Source organism: Rhinoderma darwinii, chromosome 13 (assembly GCF_050947455.1).
Source record: "Rhinoderma darwinii isolate aRhiDar2 chromosome 13, aRhiDar2.hap1, whole genome shotgun sequence".
In the NCBI taxonomy this organism is placed as follows: Eukaryota; Metazoa; Chordata; class Amphibia; order Anura; family Rhinodermatidae; genus Rhinoderma; species Rhinoderma darwinii.
This window is the reverse complement of record NC_134699.1, coordinates 7,082,542-7,102,409: the sequence shown is the minus strand read 5'-3', so window position 1 is coordinate 7,102,409 and position 19,868 is coordinate 7,082,542. Positions and strand designations below refer to the sequence as shown.

General features: G+C 45.9%; 1 protein-coding gene across 5 annotated transcripts; it reads left to right on the top strand.

The window, feature by feature from the left end:
- Positions 1 to 1,704: 1,704 nt before the first annotated feature.
- Positions 1,705 to 19,436, top strand: GMEB2 (glucocorticoid modulatory element binding protein 2). 5 transcript variants are annotated; one of them, XM_075846406.1, is made up of 12 exons: positions 1,705 to 1,871; positions 4,803 to 4,841; positions 5,654 to 5,793; positions 7,100 to 7,174; positions 7,466 to 7,554; positions 7,971 to 8,101; positions 9,251 to 9,354; positions 10,391 to 10,548; positions 12,845 to 12,925; positions 13,167 to 13,304; positions 14,027 to 14,149; positions 16,483 to 19,436. In XM_075846406.1, the coding sequence occupies exons 2-12, from the start codon at positions 4,809 to 4,811 to the stop codon at positions 17,109 to 17,111; spliced, it is 1,701 nt and encodes a 566-aa protein (XP_075702521.1). In that variant the 5' UTR covers positions 1,705 to 1,871; positions 4,803 to 4,808; the 3' UTR covers positions 17,112 to 19,436. The 5 variants fall into 5 exon arrangements, with proteins under 5 accessions (XP_075702521.1, XP_075702522.1, XP_075702520.1 ...); XM_075846405.1 differs by lacking the exon at positions 1,705 to 1,871 and adding an exon at positions 5,406 to 5,575 and having other exon boundaries at positions 1,933 to 4,841; XM_075846407.1 differs by lacking the exon at positions 4,803 to 4,841.
- Positions 19,437 to 19,868: the final 432 nt, after the last annotated feature.

The window sequence follows — 19,868 nt, the reverse complement described above, 5'->3', positions numbered from 1 at the left end:
CATACATTACATTACTTATCCTGTACTGATCCTGAGTTACATCCTGTATTATACTCCAGAGCTGCACTCACTATTCTGCTGGTGGAGTCACTGTGTACATACATGACATTACTTATCCTGTACTGATCCTGAGTTATATCCTGTATTATACTCCAGAGCTGCACTCACTATTCTGCTGGTGGAGTCACTGTGTACATACATTACATTACTTATCCTGTACTGATCTGGAGTTATATCCTGTATTATACTCCAGAGCTGCACTCACTATTCTGCTGGTGGAGTCACTGTGTACATACATTACATTACTTATCCTGTACTGATCCTGAGTTACATCCTGTATTATACTCCAGAGCTGCACTCACTATTCTGCTGGTGGAGTCACTGTGTACATACATGACATTACTTATCCTGTACTGATCCTGAGTTATATCCTGTATTATACTCCAGAGCTGCACTCACTATTCTGCTGGTGGAGTCACTGTGTACATACATTACTTATCCTGTACTGATCCTGAGTGACATCCTGTATTATACTCCAGAGCTGCACTCACTATTCTGCTGCTGGAGTCACTGTGTACATACATTACTTATCCTGTACTGATCCTGAGTTACATCCTGTATTATACTCCAGAGCTGCACTCACTATTCTGCTGGTGGAGTCACTGTGTACATACATTACATGACTTATCCTGTACTGATCCTGAGTTATATCCTGTATTATACTCCAGAGCTGCACTCACTATTCTACAGGCTTCAGAGTTGAAATCTCCCAGCATTACATGCTTGTTCAGTGTCTGCTCAGAGCTTGCTTTGGGTATATATATTCTACAGGGTCATCTTTATATTAGACACCGTACAATTATTGGAGGTCACCTAAGCTGTTAGTAGGGTGTCTGTCAAAAAGCTTGCTGACTATTTCTAATAACAACAGAATTGTGAATTCAGCTCTGGTTTATAATACAGATAAAAATCATTTTCCTTCCATTGTCTCTTTGTGGGGGGGGGGGGGGGTTGCAAAACCCTCCCCTCATTCATCTATACTATCTGTGGGGCTACAAATGGCACGATACTCACATGCAACATCGCAAGTAATGCCGGTGAATGCGGTCGCTATACTACACGTGAAGTGATACGACGGCAATATTTGCAAAAAATCTAAATCTCTTGGATTTTTGGTTTGCTTCAATGCGAGTCGCGTGCAACTTATTTGCGCCATTTTTAAATAACACATAAAAAATGTATATTTGACGCAAGGCCGCAGCGCAACGGACAGACGACGATGGAGCTCACCGCGCCACTTCCTGCACGATAATAAAAGTACATAATACGGCAGCGCCAATATGGAAAACGATATAAAGACGGAGACTGCCGGATCACGAGACACTACAGTGTCATGTTGTATTTTTCAACGGACCCTTCACACGGACGTATTCAACGCTCGCGAATAAAGCCTAAATCGCAGCTTCCAGTCACTTTTCTCCCCCTCCATCTCCTCGGCCAGCTTTACACAGGCTCCATTTACGTCACATTTGTACCACCCCAAAAAAAATACCCCAAACCCCCCCCAGAAGCAGATTCTACTTTGTGCCAAACACTACAGCTCTGCTGTTCCGACGTAGCACAACCAAGAGCAAATACAGCGCCATCTAGTGTCCAAGAAAGGCTATTTCACGCATGCGCAGTAGTTTATACGGCCGGCCATATTTGAAGCCATCACATGAGCGCGCACAGCCCCCTCCTTTCCTCCCCGGAGACGTGAACGAGCGCGGCCTTCTCCCTTCACCCCCGCCTTCGTTCCCGAAACCGCCCAATAACCGGCGGAAACCCCCGGGCAGCTGGCGGCACGGAGGCTCCTGAGCTTCGGAGAGCAGGTGAGTACCGCCCACGGCCTGGGGTGTCCTCCCCCCTCCCCCTCATCACGCACCGGGTCCCTGCGGAGCGTCAGGACGTGACGGCGGGCCGTGCTCACGGCGGCGCCGGGGGGAGGAGGAGGCTGCGTACGAGGCCGCGTTATAAGCGTCACCTTCCGCACAGCAGCCGGGCGAGCGGGGCTGAGGCCGTCGCCATGGCAACCAACACCCTGTGCGCTTTCTTAGGGTGGCCCCCCTAAAAGTTGTAGGGTGACTGGGCGGTGTACCCCATAAGCCGGCCCCCTGACTGAGGGGAACGCCCAGCGTTTGTGTTTTAATGGCAGCTCGTGCTGTATAGGCGTTCTAGCGTGTTTGTTGGGAGTTGTAGTTGTCCTATTGTTTGCTGGGACTTGTAGTACTCCCATAGACGCTATGCTAATTTCTCCATTATAAACCGTCGCTCTGATAATCTGTATCTATGGCAACAAAAAGATTGTCAGATACGGTGTAATGTATTTTTAACATCTGCGCCAGATCCTTTGTGGGAAGGGAACCCCTCCCCCGGTCTACGATGTCCATTAAGGGCTGCACGGTGACGCGGGTCACATGGTCAGATCGCAGCGTCGCGCTGCCTGCATCGTAAGTAGTGAGTGCGGGCCGCGACCGGACGGAACCCGCAGGATTTCTTGCAATTGACGCGTCGCAGTTGGGGCGACTTGCCGGCCGCAACGCAACCACGTTCACTTTCGTTATTCGTGCAGGCAGCGCGGCGCAGCCATCTTTGACGTGTTGCGGACAAAGTCGCCGTGTAGCCCTAGTTTGGGGCATGCTCAGCGGGTGTCGGCCGACCCTTTACTGCCGAGGTTGGGATCAGAGAGATCTCCGATCCTGGGCTGTTTAACCGTATAGATGCCACAGTCAATAGCGACTTCGGCATCCAAGCTGTTAGAAAGAGGGGGGGCACTCTGTCACCCCCTCGGCCCCTCTGCGACGTGGTCATGCGGTGCTGATGGTTGTCATGGCAGCCTGGGGGCATAATGAAGGCCACTAGGTCAGAAATCTTGGTGTTTTTATTAATAGGAGACGGTAAAACTTACATAAGTATAAGGCCCAGTTCACACACAGTTTTTTTTACGCGGAAACTGCTTTGGAATCGGCGACAAAAACGTACGAAATTGCCCCCTATTGATTTCAATGGGAGTCAGAGGTGTTTATTTGTCGCCGCTCGCAGGATAAAAAAGCGTCATGGCCTTTCTTGCCGTGATACCGCCTCTCATCAATGACCTGCGGCGCTAGTTTCCAAGCATATTTCGTGGCGTTTTTTGTCCACGATTCTCCATGGCCGCAGGCAAAAAAAACGCAGGCAGGTCAAAATCTGCCTGCAAAAAAAACCACTGTGTGAACAGCGCCATACAGTATATTTTACCAGCGATCCAACGAGTACAATTTTTTAAAAAAACAGTTACATGATGTTTTAATATTCAGAAAATAAAAACCCCCTAATGTAATGTTAAAAAATAAACATAATTGGTATCGACGCGTCCGTAAAAGTCAAAATTATTACAGTATAACTTTATTTAACCCACAAAGTGAACGCCGTTAAAAAAAAAAAAAAGTCTCTGTTTTTTTAGTCGCCTTACCTCCCATGCAAGGCCCCATGCAGACGACCGTGCCGGTACGGCCGGCTGCTGACCTTCACCTGCGTTTGCGGACCGTGCTCCCATTATAAAGTATCGGAGCGCGGTTCGTAAAAAAAAAAATAGGACATGTCCTATTCTTTACGGAAGGTTTCTACGGCCCGGACACCTTCCCGTAAATATATGGGAAGGCGTCCGACGGCCATAGAAATGAACGGGTCCGTAATTACAGACTAAATCTACGGTCGTGTGCACGGGGCCTAAAATGGGAAAAATAATGGGGTCCAAAAGTCGCATGTGCCCCAAAATGGTACCGATAAAAACTACAGTTCACACCGCTAAATAAACAAATCCTCATACCGCTCCATCGACGGAAAAATAAAAACCGTTCTGGATCACAGAATATGCCGACACAAATATTTTTTTAAGGCCTCAAGCACAAGACCGTAGCCGTGTGCACAGCCGTGATTTTGGCACGGACGGCCGCAGAATGTCATCCGCGGGCCGCCCGCAAATCACGGACCTTGCACACATTGATTTCAATGAGCCCGGTCCGCAAATGTGGCCCATATAATGACATGTCCTATCTTTTTGCGGTCCGGGCTCCCGTCCAATGCAAGGACCGTGGAAACCACGGTCATGTGTATGGGCCCATAGAAATGAATGGGTCTGCAATTCACCCGCAGATTTGCGGCCGCCAAAAGATGTTCATGTGCATGAGGCCTAAGAAATATATTTTTTTCTTTGTAGAAGTTGTACATCATAAAAAAATTATATAAATTATCGCTAAATGTTAGAAAGCTCAAAACTTCCCAGTGCCCCTGACCCCTTACCGTGCCCCAGTCACCGTGGACTCCTCTTCTTGTATAACATCAGCTGTTCTCCAGACTTCTTCTGCATTTAGTTTCTGGGACAGGAAGTAGCTGTCTGATGGCACCCTTGTTAGCTGTCACCCATATTAGCTGTCATGTAGCTGTTTTTTCTGTCACCTGGTCACTTAGAGGTTCCTCCTCCCCTTCCTCTTTAGCTCTCCCTGGCAGACAATCTCAATGAGACAACGCTCCTCCTCCTGCCCCGCTCTCTGTGCACATACATGACTCATTGAATCTCTGCCTGTAAAGTGTGAGACGTGATCTGATATCAGCGACCTAATGTTGACTTGTCCATAAGTGATATGTGCAACCAGACCCGAGTGTTCACCTTCATCTATAGCTTATAAAGTTATGAAAAGCAAAGAATGATGGGAAGTGAAATTCAGTGTTGATATCAGTGATGGAGGAAGTAGCTAACTTCTCCTACTTGGGTTTCAATATAGATCAGTATGGGCCTGGGACAAGACTTCAGGAAGAGAAAGGTAAGATATGGGCAACTTTATTGTCCTACAGCGAGACACATAGCCTGAACAGTTTATGGCAGATTTCTGGACATACCCTTTAAGCAAAGGAGCTGAACTTTCAATAGAATCTCCCACCAAACAAAAATGCCCGTTTTGGGGTCATTTACTAAACAACCGCATTCAGATTTTTACATGTCAATGACCGAAGCAACTTCTTATCAAGCCCACACGAGCGGTCACTAAGTAATTCCCTCTCTGGAGGACCCGTGACGTCAATGCATTACACAGACAGCCCATTTATTTAAAGGGGCACCATGTAATGCTTTATTTCCCCTGTGGTGGCGCTGCAAAGGAACGGAACCTTTGCTGCCAGCTTCCTGGCAAATTACAGGAGATCGCTGGGACGTCCTGTGGTCTTCTTACTTTCAGGTGACCCTTCTGACAAAAAGGAATTGTCCAACATGGAAAAATCCCTTTAAGAAGTTTATAGCCTCACAAGTCCATATGTCACTTAAGGTGCTTAAAGGGTTATTCCATTTTAAACATCCCCCTTTTTCCTGGTGCTGGTCTCTCGGTGACTAGCTGATTGGAGGATGGATAAATTGCTAGGACTCTCTGTGATCAGCTGTTATTATGGGAGGATTCGTCCAACAAGTGGAAACTTTCCCTGCGGTGATAGAGAAGCGTTACACGGCGGCCGCTGATCTCCGTGGGTGTCTATGTACCGCAGGGGTGCTATCGTGCATTGTGAGGTGCGGATTATGAGATGCGGCGCGCAGCGTCCCAGCGAGCTCTGTGTAGTGATGGTGTTTGTTCTCTTCCATCATCAGCTCCGTCAGAGTCTTTCAGCCATGGCCAATACAGATGTCAGCGTCCACGTGGAAGAGGTGGTGGTGGTGACCACTCCTGATAACATGATGGACGGGTGCGGCGTGGAAGAGGTGAAAGCGGTTCTTGTGACCACCAACAGGTAGGAATCCCAACTCTATTATCTACAGCTATGTCCCTCACCAATAAACTATAGATCCAGATGTAACAGGGACATGTAGACTTTTGCCACCGTTTTTTTTTTTATTGCTCCGATGCGTCTAAAAAGCAACTTTGCAAATAGTCTTCATTAAAGTTTTATGTGGACGGCTCCAATGCAGACGTATATGTCTCCATGGTTACAGACTACGATCCTGCAGTCATGTGTTACTCCGCTCCCTCTGCTTGATAACTGGAGGATCAGACTACACAGGGATGGGTTGCAGTCTGTTACCATGGAGACACATACCCTTTAAGTTCTTAACCTCACATGATAAATCTACATTGTGTTTATACGGATTCTATAATCCTTGTGCGGTGTTTAATACTGACCGCTCCTGGGAAAGCTGGGTAGCAATCCATATGGCTGCTATTACAACTGGTACAGGGGGTGTCACTCAGCTTTCCCAGGTTCACGAATGGTAAATTTGCAATATCTGGCATGCAACACAAATGGTCCTCATGACAGATTAGCAGAAAATGATCTGATAATCTGGGATGGGGATCGGTAATCCTAACTATGCCGGATTATCGGAATTCTCACTTATTCTACTAATAAAACACTCCTTCGTGAAATTTATATTGCCCGGTTAATGCCACAGTGCGTTCGCTTGCCACCTATTCTATATTTTAAGGCGTGTGGGTTAACGTTGTCCTGATATGCCATCTCTCCACGGAGGGAAACCGATATGAGGCTGTAACTGGCGGCGCCCATCTGCCTCCCCCGGCTTTGTCATGGCAACAGGCAGGACCTGCTTCCGAGATGAACTCATGGGAGTATCTTCAAACACTTCCAGCTGGGGCTGCTGGCAGATCTCTCTATCCGGGCCATTCGCTTCTCTATATAGGATATAGAGAGGATTTAAAGGGACACCAAAAAATGCCATTCAATTTTTTTTTTAATGTTTTATTTAAAGAAATAATCAGAGTTTTGACGTTTTTTTGTGTAATGTGGTGTATACGGCATAACTGGTGTATACAGTGGGATTTCACTTGACGTTTTCTAGTACATAGGCATGTCACTGATGTTGATGGGCGTCCTTGAGCTCAGGTCATTGATTTCTATTGTACGCTGTGGGTGCATTTGGGTATTTGAGGGGAGGGGGTCCAAGCTCACAGATTCCCATCAATGTCTTCTGACATGTCTACATGGAAGTGTTCAAGAAATCCTAATCCACGTTGGAATATGAAATGTCCGCTTTGATGATCCTTTTAACCGCACAATAATTCATATGTGTTTAATATTACAGTCCAATCTGGAATGGGCAGGAGCTGAGGCTGCCCTGGGTTGGGAGTAGTGATGTCTCTGCGCCTGGAGTCTACAGGTAGGGATCCACCACTGGGCCCCCTTGTGGCATAAGGGGCTCCAAGGGCCTCCTCATCAGACAGCCCCTTGGGCACTGCTGTGTGATGTCCACTCAGTTGGCCAAAAACTGCTAGCCACGTTAGTGACCTACTTGTGCAGAAGCATCGACATCCTGCAAACCCCAACAAAGGACATTTTTGTCAGAATGGGAAGGTCGAAATTCCTGTGTGCGATCGTTATCCTAATGATACATACTGGGGGGTCTTTATATATTCTTAATGTAATTCTCTATACCTTTATCTATGGGCAGGACCCTGTCAGAAGAAGCCCTGGAGTCTGAGAACGTGTCAGCCGTAGCAGCATTTGGTGCATCTACGGAACTGAAAGAAGCCGTATTAGGTATGTGAAGAGTTTTATAAACATGACCTTCAAAGCCATGAACGCTCGCAGAGATTATCTATCGATCTCGGAACTATGTATCAATCTCGTTACTATGCATTGATCTCGTTACTATGCATCAATCTCGTTACTATGTATCGATCTCGGAACTATGTATCGATCTCTCGGGATCAATCTCTCGGGATCAATCTCTCGGGATCGATCCATCGATCTCTCGGGATCGATCTCTCGGGATCGATCTCTCGGGATCGATCCATCTCTGTAATCTTTTTTTTTTACCTTTCATCTGGCACCCAAAAATATATCATCTATAGATCGATATATTTACACACGCACATAAAACATAGCTGAATATCACATATTTTCATAAGAAAATGTTTATTTTCATCCGTTGTCCATTACCTTCTGATGAGAAGTGAAGATGGGGGACGAGGAAGAGGAGGCTCTGGAGGCAGAGATCGCTTATCCCATTACCTGCGGAGAGAGCAAGGGCAATCTTATATGGAGGAAGTTTGTGTGTCCAGGGATCAATGTCAAATGTGTACAGGTGAGACGCCCGTCCTGTTATTGACAGACATAATGGAATCTGTACCATATAATATTATCATACTGTCCTTTTACCTACTGTGCAGCCCCATGTACTGTATGATATTCTCCTCCTGCACCCTACCACCATCTTCTATGTGGACTATGAGGATTCTGTACTAATATACATATGATCGACCCTAAACATGAATGTTTAAAGTGGACCTATCACTAGGACAGTCCTCTTTAAAGTGTAGCTAAACGTTCAACAAACTTCTGGTATGTCATAGTGACATGTCAGAAGTTTTGATTGGTGGGGGTCCGAGCACTGAGACCCCCACCAATCGCTAAAACGAAGCGGCAGAAGCGCACGTATGAACACTCAGCCGCTTTGTTTCTGGAAATCAATGTATCGGAGTACCGGCTCAATAGAAAGTCTATGAGCCTTTATACCGATACATCGGCTCTCCGAAACTAAGTGGCTGAGTGTTCATACGTGCGCTTCTGCCGCTTCATTTTAGCGATTGGTGGGGGTCTCAGTGCTCGGACCCCCACCAATCAAAACTTCTTATAAGTCGCTATGACATGTCAGAATCTTGTTGAACGTTTAGTTACCCTTTAAGTTAGGTCAGTGTCATACCATAATAAATTTATAATAGTTCATGTAATTACTCTCAAAATGCCAAACGGGGGCCAGAATCACATGATCCTTCAGATCTGCTGACTGCGTGGGATCATGTGATGCACCATATATCTTCACAGCACCAGGAAGTGCTTTCTTCTTAGTCACCCCTGTTTGGCTCTTTGCGGAGCTGTTTTTTGGGTGTAGTTGTACCCACCAGTATAAATGTTGTTCGTCCCTTTTCTGAACACAAACGTTTATAATGCGTACCATATTACTCTACATATGTGACCCCATCCCCAGAGCTCCTCCTAATAGAGCACAATGAAACCTTTGGGTCCATAATACCATTGTCTCTCACTTAAAGGAACAATCCAGGAAAACTGATGGCGTTCTGTTCTGCATAGTCCCGGGCCTGGAGGTGCATGACACGGGGGTTCTCTCTGAAGTCATCCTTGCTCATGGCTATGGCATAACAGAGTACATCAGCTTTACCTGGAGTATTCCCCTTTTTTCGACACTGTTGTATTTCTTCTCTGTTTTTATTAGTACAATGAGCATTTAATAAGTCCGAAGGAGTTCGTTCACCTGGCTGGAAAATCCACACTGAAGGACTGGAAGAGGGCAATCCGTATGAATGGCGTTATGCTCAGGTTCGTATGTGATAGGAAAAAAAAAATCTGTAAATAAATTAACTTCGTGTCTGCCTTTTTTTTAGCATCCCCCCTACTAATATAGGGGCAAAGATCTTTCTACGTAGAGTAGAGACTCTGGCAGTGATGTCCACAGGATAGCGCCACCTAGTTTCTTTCTTAAAAATTGATAAATGCTTGTCAACACACATATTCGGCTTCGTGCATAAAAAAAAAAAAAAGTTAAAGTGGTTTTCCCATCTTGGATATTTATGGCAAATCCAAATCCGATAGATGCAGGTCCCACCGCACCTACCCCGTAAAACCCGTTCTAGCTTACTCTGCTTCACTGCCTCCCAGCAACATCCTGGTTAAGTGGTCGGGAGTTACAGAAACAGCTGAGCTACACTATTTTCGTAACTCCCATAGAAGAGGAGGGGAGTTACGGAAACGGCGTAGCACGACGAGCAACGCTGTTTACGTAGCTACCGAGTTCCGAAAAACGGCGTAGCTCCCCGTGCTATTCTGTTTCCGTAACTCCCGACCACCTAACTAGGATGTGGCTGGGAGACAGCGGAGCCGCGTAAGCTAAAATGGGGTTTAGGGGGCCCCGTTCTAGAGATAGATGCAGGTCCCACATATCCTGTGTATATGCCATAAATGTCCCAAGCTGGGAAAACCCCTTTAATACTCCATGTTGTGGTGCAAATATATGTATGTTTTTGTGTGTGTGATGATGGTGGCTTTTTTTTTTTTAAAGAAATAGGAACCTTAATGTCTCAACATTTGCTCCCTATTGAAAAATCCAAGAGGTACCGCATGTAAAACGCGTGTTCTGCATCAGTAGGGAAGTAACTTTCACTTCGCCAGAGAAAAACGCGTGCTGTAGTTCCTTTATTGTTTTACGCGTGGAATCCGGCTGGTGCAGTATTTTATATGTAAATTGATGCACTTGGCCTCAGGGGTCTCTGTCTACAGGGAGAGCGAGAGATCCATTATGGAAAATGTTATTTCTTAAATGTTAATGTTACCTCTTTGTTTTTTTTTTCTACACCAGAAAGATTATGGACTCTGGAGAGCTGGATTTTTATCAGCACGCCAAGGTGTGCTCCAATACCTGCCGAAGCACCAAGATCGATGTGACCGGGAGCCGCATGTCGCTCTTCAGCCAGCTGTCCACAGAGTACATTCCCATCACAACGGCCTCCAGTGAGAGTAAGTAACTCCAAAATATATGGTCACTGCAGAGCAGCAAAAGCAAACAGTGGTAGTAGATTAAATGTCTATGGGAGTGTATAAAGCAGCTTTCACGTTCAGAACAGCAGCGCGAGATGACATCATCACGTCGCCACTGTCCTGAACTTTTAATCGCATTACTGTGGACTCCAAACGTGGAAGTGGCAGCCCGCAACTGCCCATGCGTAACCTGTCCATTAAGTCAACACAAGATCAGGGTCCCCTTTTCTACGGATAGATGCGGGTCCCACCTATCAGACATTTTTTGGCATATCGTGGATAGGCCTTATGTCTATGATGGAGCAAAACAAGTGATTCCCTTTAAAAGCATTCCGTATATAAAGGAAGGTAAGGTGAAGTTGGGCAATACATAACAGTCTGACGCAGGTTACCCAGCCAGTTTGTAAGTCATCACTCACGAGGAAAAAATATCTCCGTGCCATCAAACCTGGAGAAGCGGGTTTAGCTGTTGGCGCACCAGGAGGGGTCCTGAGGGCATTTGGCTTCCAGTCGGCTTAAATGTTACAATACAGTTTCGGTATCCGCAAAGAGACGGTGTGTTTCCGGCAGTCTAATCTCATTATTCAACACGTTCATCATCTGCTTAAAATCAAGTGTTAACAGGAGAACGGCGCTGTGTAGGATTATTAGACTTTAGGGGAACTAGTAAGTAATGTATTTATAAAGTGACATCGATTCATTCTATATAGAAGACGTTAAAGGGTTGTATGAGATTAGGAAAACCACGGCTGCTTACTTCTAGAAACCCCGCAATTTTTAGGGGTGCCTGGTATTGCAGCTTATTCAAGTGAAGGCTGCACCCACAAAGCCTGTGGACAGGAATGGCGCTGTTTCTGGAAGAAAGCAGCCATGTCCTAATTTTATTTAACCCCTTTAAATAGTGTTCAAATCTGGACATACCCTTAAGATTTAAGTCTGAGACGGAAATGATCCCATGTGCAGTCAAGTCACATTATTATGAGCACCTCCTACTGTCGATGTGAAGGCGGTGATGTGTCGTGGGCTCGGTGGGTATATAAGGGGTGCGGTCGGCTGTCTGATTATGTCACTCGTTGTTGTCGTGGGTAAAAGGGGCAATTTATCAGAGTTGCTATAAGGGATAATTATCGGCTTTCGGTCCCGGGGTGGAGTATTTCTCACACAGCGCAGTTTGTGAACTGTTCGCGTGTTGCTGTATGGACAGTGTATCGTGAGTGGACAAATGGCGCCATCGAGAATAACCGACGTGGAAACTGCGGAGCACCATGCGCCATTGATGTGAGAGGTGAATGCCGGCTATGAAGGTGCGTAAGGGGCGAACGACACGCTACAGTGAAGCAGCTCACCGTGAAAATCATCCAGGGGGTGACCAGACGTGTATCTAATACAACGGTGCAGTGAACCCGACTGCGTATGGGGGTCCGAAGCAGGCGGATGGTCACTGCTCCTATGTAACAAAGGTGAAGAGGAAGAAAAGGCTTAAATTTGCGCAGCGGTATCGGAATTGGACCACCGATGATTGGCACAGGGTGGTCTTCTCCGATGAGTCAGGTTTTCTGTTTCATGGAACGGATGGACGTTGGCGCGTCAGGCGAGAAACATCAGAGAAGAAACACCCGGCAACCATTGCTGGAAGAACACAAGCCGGTGGCGGCAGCGTTATGTTCGGGGATTATTTCCTGGCGTTCTCTGGGCCACTCATCCATGTGGAGGGATCTGAAGTGATTTGGGTATGAATCCCTCGTTGCAGATCACGCCCCCCCCCATACATGCTGATTGTCTTCCCGGGGGCAGATGGAATCTTCCAGCAAGACAATGCGATGTGTCACACGGCTAGAAATGTCCAACAGTGGTTGGAGGAGCACGACCAAGACCCCCAAGTACTTCCCTGGCCCCTAATTCACCAGACCTGAACCCAATTGAGCTTCTGTGGGACCTCCGTCTTGTTGGCTCTATGGATCCTCCCCCGCACACCTTCCAGCAAATGTAGTCTTTCTGCAGTCCGCACGGAGCTAGATACCGGAGACCACAGACCAGCACCTTATTGATCACTCCCCGCCGTCTACTGCTGTCCGTGCTGCACACGCCGGGTACTCTGGATGTTAGCCGGTGTTCAGAATAATGGGGCTCGACTGTGTATATATATTAGTATGTTATGGGTAGAATATAGACTGGGGAGCCTATATGAATGCAGATCCTTCATACGTGCCAGTGACGTAATCTCATAGATAAATGTGTAATTTAAAGTCGTTCTTGGTCTCTCTTTATTACTTAGATTTTACTGTGAATGGGACCCCGACAACAATCACCATTGAAACATGTGAAAATTCAGGAGAATGGGGCAGCACCTTCGCAGGTAAGAGCAGCCATTCGTGATTATGAAGGCCAAAAACAGGGCCAGCATGAGGAGGCTCATAGACGGTGGGCAGCTGCTATTCCAGATCAATGGTTTTGGGGTTTTTCATGTTTGGGTACAACCAACAAAATCTGTCTGCCATTACAGCTTCCTCGGGGATTGTCACCCAGCTTTCCCAGATTCCGTCTGACCACTTTTGCATTGATGTGTGACCCAGCCATTTCTTTTTTCTCTTCCACAGATGATACCCTGGTGTTCTGGCAAGGTTTGCGAGATGCAGGGCTGCTGGGGGAGGTCATCCAAGAGTTTCACCAGGAGTTGCTAGAGACCCTGAAAGGGCTGAAGCAGCGGTTGCAGATGCCGCCCATCGAGCTTCAAGGTTTATTATCCATCATTCATTATTTCTGATTATTTTTTTTTTTATAAGATACATTTTTACTTTACCAAAAACTTGTGGGTTAAATATTTCTAGTGTTTGCCATCAGGCCTCTGTGATGTGAGTTGGCTCCCTTAGTGCATTAAATAACATAGCTTAAAGCATTGTCAGTCCCGAACCTTAAAGGGGTTATACAGTCCTAAGAAGTTGATGGCCTATCCTCAGGATAGGCCATCAATATCTGATCAGTGGGGGTCCGACTCCTGGCACCCCCGGCCTATCAGCTGTTTTGATGGTGCAGTGGGGCGTTATGAGAGCTGCTTCCCCTTCATTTCAACCTTCTCGTACTGTGAATCATCGACACGCTTGTAGCGACATTTCACAGTATTACGGCCGTCTCCCATTCAAGTGAATACTGTGAACGGTTGGCACAAGTGTGCTGGCGATTCACCATAGGAGCAGGAAGGGGAAGCAGCGCTCGTGCGAGCCCCGTGGCACCTTCAAAACAGTTGATAGGCGGGGGTGTCGGGAGTCAGACCCCCCATCGTTCAGGCCTATCCTAATGATAGGCAATTCATTTCTTAGGACTGGAAAACCCCTTTAACCTTTTATGACCTGATGTATGGGGGATATCGGATTTTTTTTTTTACTGTCAGATTCTTTGTTCAACCTTATAAGACAACTGGCACAATCATATGTCTCTTTCTCCCTTTTTTTTTTTTTAGATGCCGTGTTGCTCAACAACATTGTCCAAAATTTTGGGATGTTGGACCTTATTAAGAAAGTGTTAGCCGGTCACAAGAGCCAAATGGACCGGTCCAGGGAGCAATACACAAGGGACTTGGCAGGTATCGTTGCCAGGACACTGAATTTTTAGTGGAGCCTCCAACACAAGTGTGACCACAGCCTTAGGCCACGTGCACACGATGCTTATTATGTGCAGATTTGCTGTGAGGATTTAATCCCCAGCATAATACCGTACCAAAATCACCGAATCAGGACTGGAGACTTTTTTTTTTTTTTTTTTTAAATCAAATAATTTTTTATTAACATTTTCACAGTTTACATACATGAAAACAACATTGGACATCCTCCCACCTCCCACTCCACCCTATCCCACCCCTTGCTCAAATTGGGAAGCCGCTTTAAGAAAATAACAGTGTACAAGACAAATTAGCACATGTTCCAGGAAAGAAGCAGATACCTCTAGAGGTCCATCCTAATAATCATTCAATATCGTATCATCATCACATCAATGTTTTAGTCAGTGGAAAAGACTGTTTGACAAATATAATACACAGTGTCGGCACAGATCATACTAATCATTATCAGAGGAGGGCCAGAGATTAGCAGGAACTCTCAGTATCCAAAATCAAGAGATCCGATCATATAGGCATTCGGTTTAGGAGCAACTCAGCCGAGGCCAGATCAGGTGTGTCCAACGGGTGTGTCGTGTAACAACTCCTATGTCAAGGATTCTCCCAACGCGTTTCTTCCTGGCTTGGAATCATCAGGGGAGATTAGGCCATCAGAAAACTCCTCCTGAGAGAAGGTTATAATACAATTTACTGGTTGTGGCTCCCAGATCAACGATATTTGCAGAGGCAAAGATGAACCATGACAGAGTTAGAAGCACGCGTTTCGCTCTAGGCGCCCAAGTCAAGCGTCTGACGTCGTCATAATATTTTTCTAAAAAGTAAAAGTTCTATTTTAACTAAAGTCTCCAGTCCCATTCCAGTGATTTTGTTCTATGTAATTGGTGGAAGACGTCTCTGTGGAAATCAGTCCCTTTAGAGAAGGAATATCATCAATAATAAAGCACCAGCAAAGTAAATGATGTTTCAGATAATCTCATCTACATGGTGCAGAATCTTTCCGCATGTAAATGTGTGTGCACTTATTTATCAGCATTTTAAAACATAATATAGACACCCATAAACCTGTGACCGTGATGGTTTACAATGCCGTGTGCAGTAAAATCTCAAAGGACCTTCGAACATATCTGCCACTCACTCTGCAGCTCCACCCACCTTAGCTGCTCAGCTGGTAAACCCTGGGGACAACACAGCAGGGGTCATACATACTGGACTGGTGTGGACTTGTGTAGCACACTGTTTCCTTGCCCCTAGACTGGCTTCTTGGGGTGTTGGTTTCTTGGACATTTTTACCCTCAAATTTAGCTCTGAAGGAACGTCCAATAAATGTCCTAGATCTAGAAACTGGAACCCTTGCACATGACTGGGTGTGGATTTATGTGGAATAGCCCATTTGTCATGTATATAATGTAAAGTCATTCTCTTTGGTGTTATTTGCAGACCGCACGTCATGGTATTATACAAATGCGGACATTTTTAGTTCATGTTAAAGGGAATGTGTCGCTTTTTTTTTAGTTAAACAGTTATTATATACATGATTAGACATTATGCTAATTTTTTTCATTTTTTCACAAGTCAGGAAATATTATAAATTAGATTCTAATTTATAACATTTCCCTGTGCTGGTCACCAGAGGGAGCAATTCCCAAAATTGCAGCATTGGCATGTGGTAAAGTAACCTCATTGCTTTATGCTGCAAAATTGGAGAAGACGCACTCGCTCTAGTGTCCTCACACAATCCCCCCTCCTTTATTCTGGCTAGTGCCAGGAGAAGGAGGGGTTGAATGTTCAAACCTCCTACACTGTGTGCCGCCATTTTTTGAGTGAATGCACAGTGTAGGAGGATTAGATACAGTGCTAATCACACAGTAAAACACAAACATAACTTACCTGCTCCTGCCGCCGCCGCTCCGTCCGCTCCTAGTCCTTGCTTCTGAACACATGTCCGGAAGCAGCGACCGGAAGTAGTCATCTTACTGTCCGGCCGCGGCTTCCGGTCCACATGAAAATGGCGCCGGATGTCGCTCGGCCGAAGACCTTCCATTTGGACTGTGTGGGAGCGGCGCATGCGCTGTTCCCACACAGACGGCGTACGCAGCAGTGAATGGAACGGCTCCCGTTCGCATTCTCTATGGGGCTGTATGTCCCGTATTCCATGTCTGTATGTGTTGTTAATCGACACATACAGAGATGAAAAAAAAAATGGCAGCCCCCATACAGAAGTAAAACACAAACACATAAATAAAATTTATTTTAATAACACACTAAAAGCAAATTTATATAAATGTTTTTGTTTTTTTTTGCAGCACTGGAGCAGCAGTGTGACGAGCATCGACGAAGAGCCAAGGAACTGAAACACAAATCCCAGCACCTTAACAACGTCCTGATGACCCTGACACCAGTCAGCCTGCCCCCTGTGGCCAAACGACCGCGATTAACCAGAGCCACGTCCGGTCCTGCCGCCATCGCTTCTCAGCCGACACAGATCACCCTGCCACAAGGAATGTCCATCTCCCAGCTGGCCGGTCTCCCCTTCAGTAAAGTACTTTCCACCTCAGTCCCATCCTCCTCCAGCTCCACTGTTATGAACAAAAACTCTTGCTCTCAGGCCAGCTCGCCCTCTTCCCCTGTTTTGGGGGGTTATACTATTCTCACCCCTTCGGGGAGCAATTTTCCCGGCACGCTGGAGATTCACCCCGACTCCTCCAATCTCACCGTCCTGAGCACGGCAGCCATGCAAGACAGTAACACCGTTCTAAAAGTAATAAATCCCATCCAGTTGCTGACGCTGCAGGGCCTGGGAGCGACTATACAGAACCTGGCTCAGATGGCACCGGCTGGAAGCACTATAGTAGCCGTACCCTGCGAATCGGGCGACGGAGATGATGAGCATACCACCATAGAAGTGACGTCACTGTCCGAGGACCAGAAATAGACTCGGGAGCCCTGTTTGCGCGTGTTTTAACCAGAGCTGCCCTATGTCTGAGGACAGATGATCGAGCAAAATGCGTAAGCTGGATGAACCAAAGAGGATTGAGGGGAGGCTCTGTGTTTGATAAACAGACCTGCAGCACATTGCACACCACTTTACTGCAGATTATTCCCACACTGGAAAAGTGACATTGTGTTGGTGTTGAGATTTTCCTGTGGGCAATCCGAAAGTACTCATCATGTTCACTCTTTTACCCATACTAACGCCATATTTTGCAAGTAGAGTTCCCCAAAACCTCAGTGTTATTAAAACCAGATGCCAACAATGTAGAATGGTATCGAGCATCTCCTCTGTACTCCAAGAGCCGACTAGGCAGCGGGCAACGATTATGAGGGAACATCTGTCACCCGGCGGTACCCAAAGCGGAAGTCGCTTTCATGTTAAGAGACAGAAAGCCGGATGTGAGGGTAGTATAGGGATGAGCGATTACTTTTCGTCTATGGAGGGAAGCGTTTCTCAGGAGAAGGTGGAGAATGCGGGCAGGAGGTAGTGACATCGCTGCTTTCTGGCAGATTGATAGGTGGAGTATACACAATGGCTGCCTCCACTATACTTGGACTGTGATATCATTTGAGAATAGATCATGGAGGCAAAACCGGGTGTGATTTCAAAGAAACGTTAAAGTTCTTACCACATTTTGTTAAAACATTTTTCCATCCGGGACCTAGGCACATGCTGGTGCCTGTAGTTCTACAATTTCCACCAGATTCTTCCTCTCTAGAGTCCCCTGGACATTCAATGAGACGTCTTCAGTGTTCAACAGATAAGTTTTCCTTAGAGTTCAGGTTAGTGCTTCTTAGTCTGTTCTTAGTTTCTTCTATGCTACTATTTACCATGATGGTAGTGCCCACTGACCATGTAAAAGAGCGCCGCTTAAAGGAGTATTCAACCTTCAGCTGGCCATAAAACAGACATATTAGACAAATAAGATTAATGGTAAGGGGCCATGGTGTTTGCTGAAAGGCCCAAACCCCTCTAGCTTTGGACTGAGATATATGTAACTCGGAATCTCCTCCAGAAGCGTCGTGGTTTTGGTGCATTTAAATGAAGGAGTGTTGCGTACAGAAATCGCCCATCAAAAAAAAGTTCAAGGCGGTTGACTGCAACCTGCGGCTCTCCAGCCACGGTGACGCTATGACTCCAAGCATGTGGCTGTTAGGCCATGTTGGGAGTTATATTGTCCCAACAGCTGAAGACTATTAACGGAGCCCCATGGCCTGTTCATACCCTTGTCTGATACGCTTGTATGACCTCATAGGACAGCTAAAGGTGTACTACCCCTTTAACTCATGACTTTCTGTAAGCAATGCCAAAAAATATACTGTGATGCCCCCGATACATTAATGGTTGAGATCAACCGTTCCAGCTTTATTCAGTGACACGGTTGTAGGTGCAAATTTTGACGAATTGCATGTGTTGAGTGAGTTCCGACAGAAAAGGCGTCATGGAATACTAGCATAGGTGCTGCTCATGGCAGCCAATCAGGTCAATTTCTAACCTGCACAAGAAGACAGGTGCAATCTGATTGGTCGCTTTAGGCACCAGCAATGTTGTTCGCATCCATCTCACTCGCTGTAAAGTGTGGCTCGGGGTGTGAGGGTCTTTCGGCACCGCTGTGTTGCAGGTCTGCTGAGTCTTAAAGGGTATGTCCACCTTTGAACAACATTTGACATTAGATCTACCTAAAATGTCGAGTAGCTTTGTAAATACATGACTTATCTTGTACTGATTCTTAGTGACTGCCTGTATTATACGCCAGAGCTGCATTCATGATTCTGCTGGTTGTCATTGGAAACGGTCGACAAGCTTGTTGTTCGGACACCCCTCCAACGGCCTAGCTGAGCTCCTATAATGCAGGGGGCAGATAAGGGCTCCTACAGCAGAAAAGAGGACACTTCACAGAATGATAATAGCCTGAGCAAGCGGTGTGCAGACACTGAACAAGCAGGGAATGCAACTCTGAAGCCTGCAGAATTGTGAATGCAGCTCTGAAGTTTAATACAGGCTGTAACACGGTTTATGTAGATGAATTCTACATGTAAACTGGAAAATTATGTTTTAAGGTGGACCAGCGCTCTAACAATGGGAGGTACCGATAGATGGAATTAGCATCTATGGGAAAACAACTTCATTTTCCAATTGCTATTCGTGCCTAGATCTACGCGGCCTCGTGTGTCAGTGCAATTTAACTGGCATGACGTGACTTCTCACAGGAAGATGTAACTTGTCCCAGAAAACGTGAAGAATAAAACACTGAAATACTTTTGACTTCCCGTCTGAGTTTCTTTATTTGCTGTTTGCACAGACCGGTCCCCCCCCCCCTCATTAAAAGTGAGTAGTCCGTGTTCTGTCATCACAAAGCCCCTGCCACTTGTAGCAGCAGAAGAAAGATTATACAGTAAAAAAAAATAAAATCCTCTAATCTGACATTTGATAATCCAGCACTTTCTTTCAGCTCAGAACTGCAATATAATATGGAATTTCACAAGGTCATAAAAGAATTAAACTTAGAGTAACACCCTCAGATGTCAATATCTAGAAACTAAAAGGTATGGATATGCTATACGTACATTGGACCAGAAGCCACATATATATACAGTTAGGATCCAGAATTATTTGGACAGTGACACAAGTCTTGTCATTTTAGCTGTTTACCAAAACATATTGAATATACAGTTATATAATCAATATAGGCTTAAA